The 23,282-nt window shown below is 38.5% G+C and overlaps 1 protein-coding gene across 4 annotated transcripts in view; it reads right to left on the bottom strand.

Moving 5' to 3' along the window:
* Nucleotides 1–5,583: 5,583 nt before the first annotated feature.
* LOC119651926 (transcription factor kayak) overlaps nt 5,584–23,282 on the bottom strand; it is a 70,554-nt gene continuing 52,855 nt past the window's right edge. For 3 of the 4 annotated variants that reach the window (XM_038055756.1, XM_038055757.1, XM_038055758.1), the window contains exons 2-3: nt 10,893–11,172; nt 5,584–7,168 (exon numbers count right to left, since the gene is read on the bottom strand). In XM_038055756.1, coding sequence (XP_037911684.1) covers nt 6,243–7,168; nt 10,893–11,172 — 1,206 coding nt within the window. In that variant the 3' untranslated portion in view covers nt 5,584–6,242. Of the gene's footprint in view, nt 7,169–10,892; nt 11,173–12,854; nt 14,137–23,282 lie in introns of those variants that run through there. The other variant, XM_038055759.1, reaches the window with a different exon arrangement.

The following is a 23,282-nucleotide window of genomic DNA, read 5'->3' as shown; positions in this document are numbered from 1 at the left end:
AAGTCCACTGTTTCGACTGTTCCTTGGTCTCTGGAGTGTACCAGTGGATCCATGTTTCGTCGACGGTCACGAAACGACGAAGAAACTCCTTCGAATTGCGCTTAAACAGCGTCAAACACTGCTCTGAAGTGGTTTCACGGTTGCGCTTGTTGTCCGGAGTGAGCAAACGCGGCACCCATCTCGCCGACAGCTTTCTCATGCCCAAAATTTCGTGCGGGATATGACCCACGCGGTCTTTTGAGATGCCTACTGTCTCGGCTATCTCGCGTACCTTCAATCGGCGGTCTGCCAATACAAGGTCATGGATTTTTGTAACGTTCTTCTCCGCAGTAGCCGTTTTCGGGGCACCGGGGCGTGGCTCATCAAAAACTGACGTGCGACCACGTTGAAATTCATTAAACCAATTTTTGACGGTCGCCATCGAAGGAGAAGCGTCACCGTACACAGCATCCAAGCGTTCTTTGATTTCGCTGCGCGATTTCCCTTCCAAAAACAAGAATCGAATCACCGACCGATATTGTTCTTTTTCCATTTTTCTAAAATTCTCCCGCACGCCCGCTTCTACACGCGCTAAAAACAAAACTACAAGTCATATTCGACTAAAATTTTGACAGTAGCCGTCTACGAGAATGTTCTACACGACAGTAAATACTTCTTGCGATAGTAGCGCCATCGGGCCGAGAGGCTAAGTACTTATCGGACCGCCCTCGTACAGCGCCAAACCATTATGCTACCTCCACCATGTTTTACTTAGCCTTCCATTTTAAGACTCCCCAGCTCAGTATTCGCTTTTGGCCACATTTTAATTTTTCCGGCTGAACCAAATTTATTATATTTATTCCCATCGGAAAATAAAACACTTTTCCAAAACTTCCATGGCTTGTTATATAGCTTAGCGAAGTTTACTCATTTGATCATGTTTGCTTTGTTTATATAAGATTTCCTCCTGGCAGTTCGACCATGGTACCCATTTGCTTCTTAGAATATTTCTAACAGTTTCTGGGCTACATGATTTTTTAAGCTATTATTTGCTTCTACAGTATCTATTTTCTTTATTTCTCTTAAAATCCAACATTCTTCTCCCTCGTCTTGTATGCGCGGACGCCTTGTTCTATTCTTTCTTTCCACAGATTTGGTTTTTTTTAAGTGTAATTATGCCGTGAACAATAGATTTACTAACTTTCATAATAGAAACAATTTCGCGTTGCGTTTTCTTGTCTTTGTAATGAGTAATAATCAAATTCCTTATTTCATTATTAACTTCACATTTTTTCTGGCCCATTTTTATAAACGTTAAAGAAACTCGTAAAATATAACCACACAGGACAAGAAACTAAGAACCAAAAACCTACCCCACGCTCAGTCACATACGAATTGAATGATACTGTTGTCTTACAAGAAACTGCACTTTGCATGAATCCTTTTTTGGGAATAATTTCAAGCATGAAATGATGAAATGAATTTTTATTTTACCGTTGAGGGTTAAAAGTTAATTTCAATGTAGAATATTCTTTATAAGGCCGCTATTGAAATAACCACCTGGTCCAACTGATCCTCCAGGTTGAGGGTTGAATAGGGCTGACAACCCTACACGGAAAACCGAAGTTACGAAGCCGCAACAGGAGACTCGGACTAGACGGATAATACAACGACGAACCCGGCAACGACAAAGGAATAACGATTTGCGCATTTTCTCATGGAACGTGCGCTGCCTGTACAGAGATGAAGCTGCTAGCAGCTAGCTAGTCCCAATATAGGGCTAATGTAACAGCGTTGCAGGACATGCGTTGGACAAGGACCGGTTTCCTGGAGAAGAGTCGCTACACCACATATTATAGTGGTCATCCAGTAAACCATGTGCTCGGAGTAGGTTTCTTAGTCAGCCAAAAAATGAAACCTGCTGTTATCGGCTTTGAAAATATATGCGGAGCAAATTTAGAAAGATAAGCCTCATTAACATTCACGCCTCTATAGAGGAGACTGCAGAGTCGGAAAAGGATACCTTCTACGAGGCAGTAGAACGAACCCTCGAAGCCTGTCCCAAGTATGATATCAAAAACATACTTGGGGATTTTAACAGCTAAGTAGGGAAGGAACCCGTATTCGGGCGATACGTTGGCTCCCATTGCTTAAATCAAAATACAAATGATAACGGACTGCGGATGATTCAATTAGCAGTGTCACACGAAATGGTTGTTGTAAGTACCTGGTTTGCGCGGAAAGCAGTCCACAAACATACGTGGGCCTCTCCAAACGGGACCACTTTCAATCAAATTGACTACGTGTTGATCGTACGTCGTCACATCTCAGCCCTGATGAATGTCAGAACATATACGGGATCCCCTCTGACAATCAGGTGAGAGTCAACACTGAGGCTATCCACAACACAGCCCTCCACAACACCTATAAGAGGGAAATGGATGCCGCAGTCAACATAGATCCTGGGGATGAAGCGTCAACAAATGATCTTCACAATCACCTGAAGAACGTTATCATAAATACGGCCACAAACATACTTAGCCCCAGTTGCAAAAAGAGTCGGAACGACTGGTTTGACGATGAATGTAAGCTAGCTATGCAACGGAAGAATTCCGCATACCGAGTAATGTTGCATTCTCAAAGAACGCGGGCACGCGAAGAGACTTATCACGAACTCCGTCGACCGGAGAAGCGACTTCACAGACGAAAAAAGAAAAGCTGGAAGAACCAACAGGTCTGTGAACTGGAAAACTACAGGGAGCAACCGCACTAGGCGCGGAAGTTTTACCAACAAGTCACCAGGATGAAGCACACCTCGATGTTCATCTGCCGAGACAAAGAGGGAAATCTGATTTCCGACAGAATGGACATATTTGGGCGATGGGTTGAGTACTTTGATGAAATACTGAACAACCAGAACATCGGCGAGTTGGAGGTCCCGTCAACTGAAGACGACGGACAAATACTGCCACCACCAACTGTAGAAGAAACAGTCCGTCCAATTCATGGGCTTAAAACCCATAAGTCGCCTGGAGACGATGGAATTACAGCCGAATTGGTTAAATATGGAGGCGACCAATTACACCAAGTGGTTCATTAACTTATGGTCAAAGTATGGGACAGCAAATCAATGCCTGACGACTGGCAACAAGGCATTATGTGCCCCATTAATAAAAAGGGGGATATCCCGCCCATCTATAAGATATTCTTCTCTATCTTGCTAGGCCGGATAGCCCTATACGCCGAGAACATCCTCGGCCCATACCAAAGAGGCTTCAGTCCAGGCAAATCAGTAACAGATCAGATTTTCTCTGTGCGGCAAGCGATGGAAAAACTTTTGGAATATAGCCAGCAGTTGCACCATCTCTTCATCGGCTTTAAAGCCGCCTATGATAGCATAGCCAGGGTAAAACTGTAGACGGCCATGGGAGAATTCGGTATCCCGACAAAATTGATAAGACTGACTAGGCTGACCCTGATCAATGTGCGATGCTAGATAAAAGCAGCAGGATCACTCTCAAGCCCATTCGACATCAACAACGGTCTACGACAAGGGGAAGCCCTATCATGCGTACTCCTTAACCTTGCCCTCGAGAAAGTGATCCGTGATGCTGAGGTAAATGTAAGAGGTACGATCCTCTTTAAGTCCACCCAACTACTGGACTATGCTGACGATATCGACATTATGGGAAGAACCACCCGAGACGTACAAACAGCCTTCATCCAGATCGGGCAGGCGGCGCGGGATCTTGGGCTGCACATCAACGAATGCAAGACAAAGTATATGGTGGCAACGTCAGCACCAAAAGCCAACCAACAACATCAAACCGTACTGGTCATCTCGTACGTAAGAATAAAGATAGGAGACTACAACTTTGAGACCGTTGATAATTTCTCCTATCTAGGGTCGAAAATCACAACCGATAACAGCTTCGACGATGAAATCCGCGCACGGTTGTTGGCAGCTAACAGAAACTTGGGTTCTTGGCAAGAAAAATTGCGAACTCTTTGCCGCGTTCGAGAGAACAATCCTCCGAAGATCCTCCTACATGAGGATGGACGATTCCGTAGCCTACATAATGACCAAATCTATGAGCGATACCATGACCATCAGGTTGTGGATAAAATCCGCCTCAATAGGTTGCGGTGGGCGGGTCACTTAATCGGTGTGGACGAGGATGATCCAGCCCGGAAAGTCTATAAGGGTAATGTCTATGGTAGAAAAAGAAGACGAGGCAGACCCTGCTTAAGATGGAGCGAATTAGTGGACCTCGGCGCAAAACCGGGATGTCTGGAGTTTCTTATTAAGGCAGGCCTAGATCGGACACCGGTTGTTGCGCCGTTAATGATGATGATTGAAATAAAAAAAAATATTTAGTTATTCCGTTATTTACAAAACAAGTCGGGAAACCGGAAGCTAGACGCTTCAGGTAGGAAAGGTTTTGTGTATTTCTTTTATAAAGAGATTTGAGTGTGTATTTTTCCCATTAGTAGGTAGCACGTAATATGTGCATATATTATGTGAGAATATCCACTTTCAAATGATATTGACATTCAAAGGCTTGAATTTGCACAGAAGCGGCAACTTTCACCTATTATAACTTGGTTAGTAATGATGTGATTTTCACCAAATTTGGCAGGACCATGCTCTGAAATTTCTTGATTCTAGTGGGGGGTTTTCCAGCAAATTACTAAAAATTAGATTAGAAATTACAACATACAGTGGCAGCCTCTTAACTTTTTTCAGATTTTTCGATTAAGTAGTTTCTGCGAATGGGTCCATTAAAGAAATGATCACTTTCAACCCCCCGCACTCTCCACCTTTCCAACAAATGTCAAAATTAAGACCAGCTTCGAAAAGTACTAACCGAGACCTTTAATTTGATACCCCACATGACTATATTTGATGAAAAAAAATGTACACCCCTCTTTTGCATCTATGCAGATATCGAACAGTATGTATTTTGAGACCTAGATTTCGAATTGTTCACTTTTTTCATATTTTTCGATTGGATTGGTTCTGGGAACGAGGCCTGTTTCATTTGTTGGAGCACACATTTTGAGAAATCACTCTCTTATGTTTCACCTATTATCAGAAATTTCGGGAAGTACTAATCGAGTCCATTCATTTGATACCCCACATGAGCATGTGAAGGTGCTGCAATGTGTGAGCGGCTTGGCGGAGATTCACCCGAGCTCCGCACCAGAATAATCGCAGCCCAGCTCACCAGGGCCGGAACAACTGTATCAAGATGAGAGCCATGAGGCCGATGTAGGAATCGATCTCAGCCGTTGATCAGAGAGGGCAGTTTCTAATTTAACTCGCTGGTCCAGGAGCTGACCACTAATAATTTTAATTGATGAAAACATAAAATTCAAACGCGCTGAAGAGAAGGTCATAGATAGAATTTCCCAATTTTTTTTACTTGAAGATGATTTAGCCAATTTTCCAAATATAATTATATGCAAACCCCCCGCCCCCTCTCTTTAAATTCAACACAAAATCGTGCCGTTATACAATGGTAACAAAACCGTTCCAAGTAAATTTGGGTGCGACAGACATTGAATTGATTTCAATAAGGTTTCATTAAAAAAAACATAGTGTTCAGTTTTTTGTAACAATGACAAAAATTTATTTATTGCATACATACATACTTTTTATTGTATAATGTAGAAAAAAGAAAACGAGCGCGACAAGTAACAAATTGATTCGCTTTTGCTGTAAACAAAACTTTCCTACTGGCAATAATTCCGTCAAAGTAGGGACAAAGGAAGGACTGTACAAAAATTAATAAACAAAGAATCCAAAGTCTAAAAATTATACATTTCTATGATTTATATATCGTTATATCAAAATAATGTTTCAATTCTCGTTCTCTCATCTAAATTTTAATATCACAACGCCTTCTTAACAAACAGCTCCAGAAGTTCTATTCCCATGTTGCTCGCATAAAATAATCATACATTGCTTCATTAATAAAACGCATTTTATACAATTCAATAAAACATTATGTGTATAATAAAAGTATGAAAAATACAAAAATTCATTAAAATAATAATAAAAAATGTGCCTTACAAAGGACCCATTTACTTGACTAGCCCCTTTCGAGGGGAGGGTCACAATACGTAGGCGGGAATACCGATATTGCATAAGCGGAAGGATACAGATTGAAATATTGGTTCTCCTCACTTCACAGTGGTGTTTACTAACTTTCAATCGCTTTCAGGTGAACCAAATAGGTTCACTGACTCTCCGCATCATGTTATAAACTAACTAACTTAGATGGTTCACTAGTGGGCGTCTTAAGTTCAAGTGGATGATTATTCTGTGATGAGCAGGTTGGCATCAAGGGGAGGTTCGATACTGGAGTCAAACCAGTACCACCGTCCATCAGGCTGTCGAAGTTGAACGTACCATTGGAAGGTGTTGTTATGGGAACCCCTGCAATGTCGGTCACGTTACGGTTTAAGCCGAATGTTTGCGAAGGAGTTAAGGTGGGCGGTACGTTTAATGAGCTAGGTCTATTCGGCTTCGCTGTCGGTTGCATCGCTAATGGCGGGGCGATTGTGGTGGGAGTGTTGAGAATCGAGGTATTCGAAGCTATTGTTGCAGCTATAGTTGAGACATTTGGTAAAGGAGCCATCATAATGGGGTTGTTCGACGTAAGCATCATACGCTTCGGAGATGGTGGACCGTCTAACGAATCGATTGGATCTAGCGGTTCATCTTTAATGAGCTTTAAGTCGAAAGCACTAGATAACACATCTGGCTTGATATCAAGTGGCGATGCGCGGCCCAACATGTCTTTGTTACGACGACACTCAGAACGATGCGCTTCCAGGCACATTTGGATTTCTTCCTTCACAAATCGCAGTTCTTCGATAGTCTTTTGAAGTCCTTGTTTCTCTTGTTCAAGTTCAGCAACTTTTGACATCAACTCATTCGTCAAATCAACTCGCCGCTTCCGACATCTGGCCGCTGCTAGCTTGTTGCGCTCCCGACGAATTTTACGTTTCTCTTCTTCCTCCGGTGACAGGTTGGTGGATTTAGTAGGACGACGACCACCAAGATTTTTACGCGTTCCACTCGTTCCAGTAGCTGTTGATCCTGCTGGTATCATGGACATGCCCTTTGTTGTCGTCGGAAGCCCCGCGCTGATGTTTGTTGTCAATATTGTAGCAGTGTTCGCTGTAAATAAAAACAAATTCAAATAAAAATTTGATTGGCTAAAGAAAATCGATACGAGTTTTCTTCTTTTTCGTCTCTAATATCTATTAAGAACGACATAAGTTCAAGGTGTAAATTAAAACCACGAGTGATAAAATTCGTTGCAATTCAAAGTAAGCAAAATAGAAAGTTGGAATATCCTGAAATACGGAAGAAACAATATTTCCTATCCGACTTATTGAAAGAAGTAAGAAATGAGGGAGAATACTCCAGTCGAATTCGCATAACTTCTGTTACGTTTTGATGGTTGTACGTGGGCGATGTTTGCCGTAATGAGAAATCTTTTACTTCGTGCAAATCATTGAGCTAGCGAACGTACTTTGCAGCATAGATTACTATATTGTGTAGCACAAGTCCGTGAAGCACTAATACCCAAAAACTTTTCCATGAAAAAGGGTATGCTAGTAAGAAGACAAAAACTTCATACTGCCCACTTAGATCGCGGTTGCCTTCTGAAATTGAGAGCACATTTTCGACAAAATGTGATACAATATATCTAAATCGGAATTCGTACAACACATAAGACCTTAGTTGAGTTTTTTTTATTCCCCATATTTTTACGACATTTACCCACTAGAACCAAATATCATTCCGAAAATTTTAAATTTTATTAGGAATTTAAGGAAAAACCTTTAGTGCATGGAAACTGGACTCTTTCTTCTTCTAATCACAGGAACTGAAATTTTGAATGCCTCGAATCGATGAGCTCTATCTTAACGTAATATATGCATAGAAAACAACATGAAGCCTTGATATCTCAGAAGTTTATATAAGAAAGAGTAAAAGAATAAAGTAGAAATTTTAAATTGTTATGAAAAAATAAATACTATAAAAAAGATAACATGCTCTTAGGCCCATTCTGTTGCCGTTTTCTAGAAAATACACACGATATCAATATCTTATCAGTTATAGTTATTCATAATCTAACTGGATGGATAAGTTTGCAAACAAGCTCAAGGGCGCAATTGAAATACTTAAACAGATGGTATATTTCTTGCGTTCCTTTACCCTTTATGTAGGATGCGTATCACTTTTATTATTATATCCATCGTCTAGTCTTTGATAACAGCAGAACCTGAAACTCGGATTTAACTCCGTTGTTCTTAGCACCTTAGGTACCGCCTAGGGCTCGCCATCTATACTGAACATCCTTACGGAATCAATCAACTCTGGGAAAGAGTGTAGGAAGAATAGCAAAATATTCCGAAAGAGTATATTTTTTTTCATTTTCCTATGACATTGACTCGTTTTTGCCCCATTACTGTATATGGGCCTTTCGTGTCTCAAGCCCGTTCCCTTTATTGTGACACTCTCCATATAGAACACGCACGAAATTGGAAATTTGGCTTATTATAATTTCGTTAATGATTACAAATTTCCTTGAAGATGCCCTGCATTATCCTTTATATTTCTAGAATGAATTTAAGGCGGCCTTTTCGATAAATTTTTAAAATAAAGCAATATACCCATTATTAACTCTATTTGAGTGAATAACGGAATATGATGTATATTGAGGCCTAGATTTGATAGAGATCTGCCGTTGTCATTATTTTCAGATTTTCCAGTTCATTAGATTCTGAAAACGAAACCTATAACACTTTATTGTACCTACATTTTGGGTCTCAGTTCCCTTATCTTCTAACTGGTTCGAGATGTTAGTTCCGAAAACACTAATTTAGCTCTTTCATTTGATACCCCACATGACTATATTCTGATAAAAAAATTAACACTTCCCCCTTAAACTCACCATGCAAATATGCCGCTCAGTGAAAATAAAGGGACTCACAAACCACATGTTCTCACCTAATTTCGTAAGTTGGGTGTCACAGGTAAACAAACAGACATTGAATGGAAACTAGCAAAATTTTGTTTGGAACAAAATACTAACAATGATATTTAGGAATTGCCCACACTACTCTATAATGCTAAAATATAGTTTCATCGATATCGGCTGGACATTCCGGTTTCTAGGATAAAGTTGAGAATCTGGTGGGCAATGAAACTCCACTGTGAGATACTCTCGCAATCTTTGGGGTAATCTGAGGTTAGATTACTATAAGGACTTTTTGCAAAATATGCTCGAATAACCTATCAACTAGTTACAGATAGGATTTTAACTGCAAGTTAGCAGCGTCCAATCAACTGGTTACGTTCTAGGAATGACTTTCTAAGTGCGATATTGTGTCAATTGTGTCAACATGGGCTCCGACGACACTTCCCATGAGAATATAATGGGAAACCACAATTTTTGGAAACATTTCTAGATTTCCGCACGTTTCACTGTTTCATCATTTGTCTGTCATGAAATCAGGGGGGGAGTGATCACTCAAAATATGACCCTCATAAAGTGTAACAGGTCTCGTTCTCAGAACCTATCCAACCGAAAAATCTGAAAAAAATCACAGTGATGTATCTCTACAAAATCTAGGCCTCAAAATACATCCGGTTCCGATATCTGCACAAATAAACTTAATAACAGTATATTTCCACATTTTAGAAATTTACCCGGCGACCCCCCTTATGTCAACCCCAGAGGTACAAAATTTGGCATGGGTGTAGGGGATAGCATAGTGCACAATTTGGTCAAGTTTGAAAATGCAACTGTTATTATCAAAGTTATATTGGGTGAAACATTGCCATTTTGCGTGAATTTCGTGCATTCTACAACATGCATGGCGTCATCATCCGATCTCAATTCGTCAATACCACAACGAAGTGAATTCATATGAATGGGGTTGCAAAGAATTATTTTGTTTTAGTTTTTTAGTCATTTATATATGAATATCAATTACTCCAAACAGACATGTGTGTGTGAGTATGGGTGCTATTGAAGTTTCCGCGTAGTTTCTAATTCAGATAGCTATGCTTGCATATTAAACACTTGTACATATGTATGCTTTTGTGCACGAAGTAAATCGGAAATATGGGTACGATCAGTTTACATACGTGCAATATAAGTTCAGTTTTCGGAAATAGGCAGTTTGTTTGTTTAGGGTGAGGATAATATCTATGGCTGTAATATGTGCATATGTCTTATAGCTTGAAACAATATGAAGGAGTATGTTGGATTTGTAGCTATATACGGATAGGAAAGTGTGCGTTGAAGTTTCTTACATAAGATGAACACAAAACCTTCCGGTATTCCGACTTGTTTAAATATGAGACAGACAGACAGACAGACAGAAAAATATCTGCCATATATGTCTGTTCTAGACAAACATCTGCGCTTGTATCTCCCTCTCAGGCATTATAAAGACAAACGACTGTCTCACAAAGAAGGTAGACAAATGTCTATGACTTTTTCATATAAATATCTGTTTCAACCGAAGTTCGTGAAAAAATCATAAAAGTAGTCTTGCTACTTTTATTATTAACAGATAAATTTCAACTGTTTCAATCATTTCTAGCTTCCTGTCCCTTAACGTTTCCCAGATTTTTGGGTCTCCATTCTCCTTATACCTACAATAAATGCCTTAGGTAAATTTTTGCCCGAAAATAAATTTTTCTCATGCCTAATCTCGTTGGCTATATGCCTTTCATATTTCCTGATACATAGGCTCAACTGTTTCAAAGTAAATTTTGTGTGCCAGAGAAACATTGAATTGATTTTAATAACTTTACGCGATAAAAGGCAAGACAAGAAAATTTCATCAGTATAGATGCTACTAAAATATTTGCTACTTACAATTATCTGTTGCGGTAGTTGAATTTTCTTCATGAGATAGTGGCGTTTGCCACGAGGATTGCGATAGAGACTCCGATGATCCCATACTATTGTTGTCATGACTATCCTGGAAGTTACTTGGCACGATGGGTGGTACGAAACCAGCTAAATATGGCATTGGTGTTGGTGGATCAGTTGTTAGTTCAATGAATGTTTGTTCAATATTGCGCAAAGTGGTTGGCGTCAATGTTGATGTCGTCAGTGTTGGTACACCGCTTTGGATACCGTCCATCGATACAAGCTGAAACAGGTAAAAATAATGACAATTAAAAATGAAAAATTCGGATATTCTTTACAATTAATACTGTGCAGGGATGAAGAATATTCAATTCACAGTAAAATTTAAAACTTATGTACTCATCCCATAGTCTTCGCCAAGGCAATACTGACAACAGCGTTTTGCAAAATACAGACAATAATAAATGCCAGTCTAACAAATTTCTAAAATTACTTCAATGAACCTAAAAAATACCGATAATAGAGAACACCGTTAGGAATGCATATTGAATTCTTAAAAAAACCTTCAACAATTTCAACTGGAATTTCCGATATCCCAACGTAGAAAATTTGTGAGAGAAATATTGCAAAATTTTCTCCATTATCTATTGACTCATCTCTACTTTTACAAACAAGAAAGTAATAGACGAAGGAAACGTTTTAATGGTACGGCGTACACCGGAAATCCTTCTTTTGCGAAATTAAGATAAGGTCAAGTTTATTACTTTATTATTGCATTATCGCACAACTGATCCAGTCGATTGTCCATAAAAAGGTAGAAAGAAAAGCCTATATAGAGCGGGTTTGAGCCAATATATCATATCGTGTGAGTCATTCAATACACTAAATGATTCATCGAATTCCGCGATAGTATCGCGCACATACCTAAAACAAATATGGCTAAGTCGGGGAAAAACATTAACCAATAGGAAATAAGAGCAATGCTTTAACATTCAGAAGGTAATCCACATGTTGAATACTTGAAGAAAGAAACAACACGTATGCTCAGACATCAGACATACTCGTAACTGGGAAATAATTTGATAAAGTTGGAAATATTTTTGAATTACGTCTATCTCATCTCATATAAATCACAAAGTTAAAGATTGAAAAGCATCGAGAGTGAACTCGATGGATTGTTGATAATTCTCGTTACAAAAACATTGCCGAAATATTTGAGTAAAATATGAGGTAGCAGGGATAATGCTTTGTTTAAAGGTTTTGAGGAGTACATGGAGCAAATTGGATAATCTGCACAGTTATCGATCCATCAGGAGACGATATATTTCAAGCACGTAAGCTCTTACTGTAGCAATTCGCGAAATTACTTATTAACGGAACCATCAATAGCACAACATATGTATGTATGTAGTTCAATGAAGTCAAAGTCCAATCAGTTCGATAAGCTCAATAATTCAAGATTCCATTCAAAATTTCTTCTGGTCACATATGGATGGCCTTATAAGAAATGTCAACGCCTCCCACCATGTTGTCTGTACAAATGAAAATTCTAGTGCTCAATCTAAATTCAATTAAATACAGAGAGTGCGCATGGGTAGGAAGCTGACTTGATAGAATTATATAGTAAGACCAAATTTATGTGGGTTTACTTGTTTGTTGTTTTCAAGACTATTTCACCATGTGTTCACATCTAAATATAGGTGAATTAGAAGCAGCACAGTCAGCGGAAACAATAGTGGCTAACCAAGAGACTCATGAGATATCCCTTTGCGATCTATTGCCAAAAGCTTCCTAATGCGAAGTTTTAACATTCAATGTTTTAACTAGACCATGCCGCGATAATTGGGAAGGTAAACGTTAAAGGTGGTGATGTCTTAACTTAAAATAAAAAATTTCATTATGGATTTTCGTGAAATGTTTAGATCTTTGTGTTGAATCTTATGAACATCTTTCATTCATTTATACCTGTTGCATGAAAAGCTCATTGGCTAGAAAGTTAGCAATCTCACAGGCGTCCATCTTCCAATTTTTCGCCGGACGGCAATTTCTGGTTCGAGTCTATTTTAAAACTTTGATTTTTCTCCACGCTCTTTCCACACCTGCCCCACGTTTTCCCCACGAAGTAAAAAGCTAATATTTTTAGAAAATACTCTTGTAACCAACTCCACTGCTGCACGGCCAAACGAATGCCGTTTTTAGTCAAAATAAAATCTGGCCAAACTTTCGCGCGTTTTACAAATTATTCGGAACCTTAAATATATGCTTATTAAAATTTGTAGTGTATATCACAAGATCACAATAGTCTACAGGTTTGGAAAAGGGCTCTAAAGCTTTTCGAAAAACAATTATTTACAATATATTATTTGAGAAACATTACTGTTCCTATGTCGCTAGAAACGCGTCGAATTTAATCTCAATTTTTTATTCGTTCGTTTGTTTAGGCTTTCAGGTTTTATATTGTCTGTCCCGTAATCATCAAACTTGTCTCACATATTGTGAAAATTATAATAGTTCGCAAATATATTCGCTGTTTTGCAGCCTCTAAGTTGCTCGGTCAAATTTCAGGTGGATGAAGTCGCGAAAAGTAGAAGCGCGGCCAGTTCCCAATGTTGCTGCAACGATAACTTCTATAGAAGAAATTAGCATCTGCATCCGACAATGGTTCATCTACTTCATCACACTCCGAAATATTTTCGTTAAGTTTATTTTGATTAAGATCTCTATTATATTTATTAATTATAAATATTTCGTTGCCCAGTTTTTGATTATTTCCCTTCGTATTAACCATAATAATTCAAGAATCGAATCCCGTTTGGCAAATTGCTTTACTTCCAAAGTATGTTAATGTCCTGTTTGTGATGTTCCGAATGGTTACGATGTACGATCTTTTCTCGTCCTATCGACTTTCACTGTTATTCTATTTGACTTGTTATTTCCGCATGAAATCCAATTGATTTTTAAAAAGTACTATTACGTCATTCGATTTTCGCAAGTTGCGTTACTGAATTTTTCAATTTCTCGGAACAAGGCAATATGGCCGTCGTAGTTTTTCATCTGACTTTTCTTTTAACACTTGAAAAATTGCCGAAAATAACTGGTGTGATTAAATTGGCTTTTGTTACAATTGACTTTAATTCTATTATTATTCATTAAATCTTCTAAAATTCCCTAGTTCGTTCGTTCGAGTGCTCCTAAAATGCGGATTTCTGAGGAGCTGTTTCTATACGCCGCCGTTCGAATTCGACTGAAAGTTTTTCTTTCAACTTAGCACTGCTAGAACGCAGATAGTCTTATTTCAGCTCGATTTAACCAGTGCACATTCAAACACAACTTTTTGCTTGATTGTGCCAAGAATTTGCCTGTTGAGAATGATCATTAGGCTACACTTGTGCTGCAGCTTTTCTCAGCTATTTGCTCGTGGGTGGATTCGAAAACACTTAAGTTAAAACAATATGGAAGCATGTAGATTTGTGGATCTGTATTCGATTATTCGATACCTGAATCAGTTTATCTCTTATGATTCTCAAACTTGCAAATTTTCCTTTCTTTTAACATGTTTATCAACTTCAAAATGAACATTAATTAAATTTTTAAAGATACTGCGATTTATGCACCTGATTTCACACCTTTAGGTTGACTTTATATGATCAGTATATCATTAGTCTACCATAAGCCAATTCATCAAAAATGGATTAATGAAAACTTGGTGGACTGGCGTGTTTGGTATAAACAAGACGACAAAAAAACATTTTTGTTGCATGCTGTTCAAGGTTCGAACCATTCCGTAGTCGTATTTCGATTGTCAACCCAAAGACAACTTCACAACAGTCAATTTATTATCAGTGCAGACAGACTAACTGATTTGAAATAAATAAATAATTAATGATCAGCCTTAAGGACCTTAAATAACCTGAAATTTGTGGACATCAGAGTATTGCCGAAGTCATTTATATTGTTTTCGTTACTTCTCCATTCTTACCGAGTTATCCGGATATTTCAATTTGCACGATTATAGTACACACGCTGTACCATTGATGTCAGATATAATAACAGAAATAAATAATCAATGTAATTGGAGTAGTTCCAAGTATCTCCGCGAGATAGCAATCAAGTCACACTTAGCCTTTTTATAAACAACTTAATGTTTATCAATATTATTTAAAGAATATTTAAGATTTCTGTCGAACGAAAAACTACATGACTTTCTTAATATTGCACAATTTTGTAATCATTGTCCGGGTTGAAACTCATCGCCATTGTGATTAGGTAGGGATGAAACAACACTTGCCCCTTTGAACCTGGTTCATAGTCTCGCTTATTTATGAGCACAAAACGGAATACACTAGGCGACATAATTCATCGTACGACATTTTAAAACGTTGTAAACTGCATTTGTTTGAATTAACTCAGAATAAACAGTACAAAAAGAGAAACGTAACAAATAGACAACTCAAATAAACTTTGAATTCATTTACGGTTCCTTACAGTTTTCGCAAAAATCAAAAAAATTCTAAGCAATAAAAGTGATCGTAGGACTATTGCTGTTCTGAGATATTTGTTTATTGGTTAAATATCAATACTTGTTTAGGCATCCTGTGGCTTTCATCCGCAATGGCATAGATGACATAAGTCTCTAAGTAATATTTTGAGGTACAATATTCTATTCATACTGGTAGGGCCTTGTTTAGAGAACTCTTTAAAAGAATATGGTGTTTGTGTAATTGCTTTTCGAGGGAGTCCCACAAATGCTCCATTGGATTTACGTCTGGACTCTGCTTGGGTGAATGCAGCTGCTTTGGAACGTTATACAGTAGCAACTCAGGGATCATACAAGCTGAATGTTTGCAGTCGTTGTCTTGTTAGAAAATATAATTCGGACACAAACCCATTTTATTGACAGATTCCTGTAAATCGTTTTTGAAAATATTTAGGAATACCTGCTAGTCCATTTTGCCATCAATAAACACTAGACTACCGATTCCGGACCAACTCATATTCCCCCAAACAAGCACAATACCTCCGCCGTGTTTCACGATGCTCCATAAATTCTTTGCCTCTAAAGCAGTACCTTTTTTTCCGCCAAACTTTTGGTGCACAAATATCTTGTACTGACTTTCATCTGTAAACACAACTTGTTTCCAGAACGATATGTCCTCGTCTTTGTGCAGAAAAGCAAATTCTCTTCTTTTAAGTTTTTTAGCTCCACTGCTGACAGGCTTTTTCTTAACTATCCTAGAGGAATACCCGTGATTGTTCAGAGTTCTTTGCACCGTCCTATTGCTAAGGTCTACATTACAATTTTTTAATAGTTCCTCTTTTAGTTTTACATCACTTGTTCTTAAGTTTTTGCGTATCGCATTCACTATTACTCTTTCTTCCTTTCCAAATAACTTACAAGCACGTCTTGTCCCTTGTTTATCTTCCACTGTTATCTAGGCCGTCCCGATTTACCACATTACAAGAGATACGAAGTTTTTATCGAAAGCCAAGGGATTGCCAAAGACACGGGCCGTCCTGGACGAGCCTCCACTTCTTCAATTCATGAAAACACGTGCAAAGAGCGAAACAGTCACGTTGAAGTAAAAGTAAATCGTAAATTCGTTCCAGGGATATAGACGCTCGATAAAGAATATTTCACCACGCTTGGCAATTTACATAAGGAAATCCGCTTTTCGCCGCGGAAAATCAAGGCACATGTGTGTCATATGAGAAAAGCAACCCAATAGATGTTGCCGAAGAAAATGTAAGTAGTACATTTTATTAAACGATCGCCAGTACTTTTATGACAGAATTTAAATACGTTGTCGCTCTTTTTGCCACTGTTGTATTATTAGGCAAATAAAGACGTCATAAAAAACATCAAATCAGATATTCATTACTGCGTGTATCGCTAATTTTAAAACTTCCATGTTTACCTTAAAAACTTCTGGAATTTGCGATGTCACAATTTAAAGCTTGTAAATGAAATAAGCGACTGGATTCATCAGAAATTAAGGTATTTGTTATTTTCCTCAAAGATGCTATATAACTCGACGTGTTTTCAAACTCGCTAAAATGCTTATACCTTTATAAACTAAATTTATCCCATACTACTAAGAGAAGTCTTAGGTACTCTTATGAAATACGGCAAAAATTTAAAAACTACTTTCCATAGATGTGTCGACAAAGTGTATTATGAACCATGCTTTCATGCATATACGGCACGCCTTAATTGCCATCGACAGCGTGGCCATAAAACATCGGAAGCTTTTGTGACGCCGGTCACCACTTATGACTTGCGGCTTTGCGATTCCATAGTTTTACAAATTTTGAGCTAACTATGGTAACAGGAGTTAGCTTTTGAATCACGTTTAGTATGATCACAATACAATCACGCGCACTTACAGAATTACCTATAAACAGATACTGAGTCATCATTTGCCGCACGCTAACGTTTCTTTCTTTACATACCTTAAACATTGAAATGCAGCATCTACGACTTTTCGCTGTTAGCACTTTAGCCGTTTTCCTCCCAATTGCTAAATTCAAAATAATGCAAAATACCCTCAATGTGGGACTCTTAGCGTCATTCTCCTATTTTTACTTTTCAAATACAATACCATCACTTCGTCTGTTGCTGCGTAGTAAACGTAAAAACTGTCCATTCATGAATGTATGGAAAATATCGCAACACCTTTTCCGCCATGATGGAGATAGCGATCCATGTTCGTAGATAATGTTATATTTATCAGATGACGCAATCCCAGTATGTTTATCGCAATCTTTGTTTGCATTCGTATATTTTGTTTATTGATAAGAACAGCAACATTGCTTCATGGCCCTTGTTGGTTTCCGAAAAATTGCTCATAACTCTGACTGCGAGGTAAAAGAAGATATTTAGATGTACTTATGCACCCTAATAAATCCACATACTCAATAAACAATTATTTGCAATTTTGAAAGCGATTTATTTGATTTTTTAATCCTGTTCTTCTAATTGGAATGAAAATGAAACTTCGAAAATCAACCCCTTCAGCAACGTGTAAGGGTATTTCCCAGTGAAACAACCAATGAAAAATTCTTGGAACAAAGTAAGCGTTTCTATCTCATATCTGGCGTATGTTATCATGGAAAATAGATTGATCATGACTCATAGGCTTACCACTTGAAACTTTAACTCAGTTTTTGCGCATGGTCAACAATATTTGAGCAATGCGACTGCAGAAAGTGTATTTTTATGTGCAGAAATATGAAATTTTAGTAAAATTAAATACCAGGGAATCAGGGAGCAATTCACGAAATAAATAAAATTGATGTCAAATGCCCACTACAATACTTCTCAAATCTAAACACAACCTCCGCTAACACTACTCCGCTAACCGGGATGTATTTTACTGTATTACTGACAAGATGCTGAAAGTTTCCTTTTCCAAACTACCCCGCATAAAAAAAAACTTACAAAATCATATGATTGCTCCACAGAAAATCTTTTTTCTGAGTTCAGAGAGGCTCTATATTCGAAATGGAAAACACTTAAAAAAAACACAGGATCGCTTTAATTAGCCTCCCATGTCACCGTACCAGTTGTCTTCATTAAAGTATTATAAATATCATTTCAAATTTCTACTTTTCTGACTAAATAATCAATTCTTAGTCTAAGACGTTGATGACAATGGTGATATAGGAAGGTATTTCTTTTAAATTAATTTAGTCAGTTCATCATTATCATCATCAACGGCGCAACAACCGGTATCTGGTCTAGGCTTGCCTTAATAAGGAACGCCAGACATCCCGGTTTTCCGCCGAGGTCCACCAATTCATCAGTTGCTCTTCAAAATTAGTGCAGTCCACCAACAAGTCACATCTTCAAACAAAATATTTGTCTATGCCAAAACCCAATGGTGTCACCCCTCGTTACAATTCCTACGTACTCAAGTTGAGCTTATAAATCAATATAAATAGGAGCAAGTACCACCAGAGAGAAAAATAGATTTTTAAACGAATTTTGATAAAAATTCACCTACGCTGTCAATATGACAGCTTTGAAGCTCCTCAACTGACTCGTACCGTTAATTGTATACAAGACTTTTCCGGACGTTCTCCATAGAGTTAAAGTTAAGGGATCATGCTAGCCAACTAAGTATAGGACACTTCGTATATATTCGTATTCGTTTCTGTTGAAAGAAAGTGGTAATCACATGGCTAAAGTGGATAGTGGGACTTTTTTCCATTAAATCATGGAAACACGTCGAAAACGCTTAAGACCTGGAAAAAGGTTTCGTTTTTCGATACGAATGTAATCGCCGCAATCAATTCTAGAGTGAACCCCTAACTACGATTCAACTTTGATTCTAACGCTCCAGCTGCTATGGTTTTTAAGGTTTTGGGTAAACACAAAACCTTATTAAAATCGGTTTATTGTCTGTCTGTCTGTCCGTCACACGCATTTTTCTCGGAGACGGTTGTAGCGATTTGCACCAAATTTGGTAGAAAGGTGGGAACTGTGAACGCTCACGCATATAGTGAGTTGCATCCCTTTACGTCGAATTTAAAGGGGGGTCCCGATATATGCAAAAGGGGGTTGTAAATTTTTTTTCATCAAATATAGTCATATGGGATATCAAATTAAAGGCCTCGGTTAGTACTTTTCGAAGCCAGTCTTAGTTTTGACATTTGTTGAATAGGTGGGGAGTGCGGGGGGTTGAAAGTGATCATTTTTTTAACGAACCTATTCTCAGAAATTACCGAACCGAAAAATCTGAAAAAAATCAGGGGGCTGCCACTATATGATACCTAGCCTCCAAAATATCCTACATACCGATACCTGTTCAAATAAAGTTAATAATAGTACATTACTATAATTTTTAGTAATTGAAAGGAAAACCACCCTTAAGTTCAGCCCAGAAGCACAAAATTGCAGCAATATAGGCTGCAGCATAGAGCATGATCCTGCCAAATTTGGTGAAAATCGCACTATTACTAACAAAGGTATACTAGGTCAAAACTGTCGCTCCTCTGCAAATTCAAGACTATGAATGTCAATATCACCTAAAAGTGGATATTTTCACATAATATATGCATATTTTACGTGCGACATGCTAATGGGACAAATGCAGACTCAAATATCTTTATAAAAGAAATACACAAAACCTTTCGTACCTGAAGCGTCTAGCTTCCAGTTTCCCGACTTGTTTAGTTATTATATTATGATATTAGTAGTGTAAAAGAAGCGATTTTCGTAGAAACTAATATGCCTATGGCAACTGAAGGGTTAGAATTACTTGAGGAATCGCCTGACATAGTTTATCCGGCAGTTTTGAAACATCCTGTATAGAACGTAACCTATGTATGTCTTCCAGGCAATAAATTCATTCGAAATCGGGAACTTTGACCTATTATAGCTTTTTTCGTGCTTCTAGAATGTTTTGATAAATTTCTAAAATATAGTATGGGAATGGGATATATCTTGCGGACTAGATTTTACATAGATGCGTCTTTGAGATTGCTTTCAGATTATCTTCCAGCTGATATGAAAAGTTAGACCAGTTCTAAAAAGCACTTATTAAGAATTTTCATTTGATAACTCACAAGATCATATTCTGATAAAAGAGTGTTGATCCTCCCTTTTCACATGTAGGGGAGCCTCTTTTAAACTCAACGTAAAATCATGCTACTGACACACCAAAGTTCAAAAGAAAGGTGAATGTATTTTTTCTTGTTTAGTAAAATACAGGCATATTGCCAATAATCAAATGCAAAAAATCACGACATTGCACATAATCTTCAAATTTACACAATTAGCGTATACATCTTTCCATATTTTATGTTATGAAAATCATAAAATTAAATGCTAGTAACAGTGCATATACCTACGGCTTAAATTCAATTTTGCTGAATGGAATCGACAAAACTAATGAAAGTGACATCAATAATTAGCACTTGCAACTCAAAAAAATTATTTAAAAATTTAAAGGAAAAGTACACGGTTGCTTTTGTACCTATATAAGTTTTTTTTTAACACAACCGACATCCCTTTCGATACAGATGGTGAGACAGTGGCAAAATGTTCGATACATCCATGTGCATTTTCAAGAAAGTAAACAGACGGCAATCTTAAGGCACCAAGTCAGAAGAATGCGAAGTATGGATCAAAAGGTCTCATTCAAATTATTTCAAGAGTTGTTTCGTGGCGATGGTCATACGGGGTCTGGAATAGGCTCCCCGCGTTAGAAGATAACTATATGTTTTTTTTAGAAAAGTGGAGAATTGTTGCACGAGCGAACAATTTTTCAATTTACCTTACGTTTCGGCGGTAATGGCGACAAGCTATATAGCAAATTCTGGAAAGTACAACGCTCCGAAAAGAAAGGTGTCAAAATGGAAACTTCAATATATTGTTTACCACATATCAATTATACTAAGTTGACTAATAGTGATACAATTCAGATTGGAGTTCAAGCTTAAAAATCTTGCCGCGTAGATTGTATTGAGACTGTTTTTGGTTCAATTTCGATAAAAACATCGAGCAAAAGCATCCATTTTCCAAAACATGGTTCATCAAACGATTGTCTCATCTTCCCACATTTTATAGTGGGAACAATAAAACGCAAATCGACTATATTCTCATAAGACGTCAACATTTTACCACTGTCACTGATTGCAAAGTCGTTCCCTATGAGACCATCGCACCTCAACATCGGCCGTTGATTGCTGTCCTGCGAATTAAGCCACCGATAAAACGGCGTGAGGAATGCACTGGCCCGCCGCGCATTAAATGGTGGCGATTTGGTGAGAAGAACGAAGAAGCGGTCTCACTCATGCGATTGCCAACCATTACGAATGTGGAAGAATCATGGAACCAAATGAAAGACACGATCCACAAAGCGGCCTCTGCAACCCTCGGGGTCACCAAGCCGGGTAAGCGGTACATCAACCGAGATACTTGGCTTTGGAATGATGATGTTGAAATGAAGGTCCGTGAAAAGAAACGCCTCTACCACAAATTTCTCGACGATAAAACGCCTGCTAATTGGCAAATTTATAAGAATGCCAACCGGGAAGCAAAGAAAGCGGTCGCTGTCACCCGAGCGAACCATTTCAAAAATCTTTACGATAAACTGGACACTCGGGATGGCGAGAGAGATCTGTACCGACTTGCTAAAAGCCGTGATGAACGCACACAGGATATCGAACACTTCTGTTGTGTTAATGACAAGAACGGTACTTTGCTTACTGATCGTCGAGCCGCGACGGATAGATGGCGAGAATACTTCGAGCAGATTTCAACTGAAGAATTTGCTCATCCTCCACCGACATTTGGAGCAGTTCCACCAGTCAGCGCAACTGAAGTCGAGGAGGCAATAAAACAAATGAAATCGGGGAAAGCAACAGGACCTGACGATATCGCATCTGAGCTCTGGAAAGCAAAGAGCTGGGACCCAACATCGTGGCTGAGTGAATTCTTTAACCGGGTTATTCAGGAAGGAAGAACACCATCTGACTGGCAAGAAAGTACCACTGTTCCAATATGGAAAAAGAAAGGTAGTCGAGCAGAATGTTCAAATTACCGTCCGATCCGGTTACTTTCCCATACCATGAAGATTTTTGAACGCATTCTTGACAACCGTATTCGCGAAATCGTTGAAATAACCGTGAATCAAGCCGGATTTGTCAAGAACTGCGGAACTACTGACGCAATACACGCTGCGCGATTACTCATGGAGAAACACCGTGAGAAGCATCGCCCTCTTTACATTGCCTTTCTGGATCTAGAGAAAGCGTTTGACCGTGTACCACACGAACTCATCTGGTATGCTTTACGACAACACTTCGTGCCAGAAGAACTCGTGCGCTGGGTTCAATTGCTCTACCACGATCCGAAAAGTAAAGTTCGAAGTATGGCGGGTGTATCAAAACCGCTTCGTGTCTCTGTTGGAGTTCATCAAGGAAGTGCCCTCTCACCACTCCTCTTTGTCCTTGTTATGGACACCGTCACACGGGATATCCAACGTCCAGCGCCCTACACACTGCTTTATGCAGATGATGTTTTCCTAGCATCTGATAGCAAAAATGATCTCGAGCAACTTGTTCAAAAATGGAATGATCGCCTCATGCAACACGGTCTCAGATTGAATTTAAACAAAACTGAATTTTTGACGACCGATCCCCATGAAACAGGCACAATCACTGTCAGCGGCAGTGATCTGCCCAGATCTGAGCGATTTAAATACCTCGGGTCAACGCTATCAGCCAATGGAGAACTGCGTTATGAAATTGCTTCACGCATTAACGCAACCTGGATGAAGTGGCGTTCCACAACTGGTGTCCTTTGTGATCGACGTATCAACGAACGTCTCAAATCTAAAATTTACCGCAATGTCGTCCGTCCAGTCGCTCTCTATGGTTCTGAGTGTT

Source organism: Hermetia illucens, chromosome 3 (assembly GCF_905115235.1).
Source record: "Hermetia illucens chromosome 3, iHerIll2.2.curated.20191125, whole genome shotgun sequence".
Lineage (NCBI taxonomy): Eukaryota > Metazoa > Arthropoda > Insecta > Diptera > Stratiomyidae > Hermetia > Hermetia illucens.
This window is presented reverse-complemented; position numbering and strand designations above follow the sequence as displayed.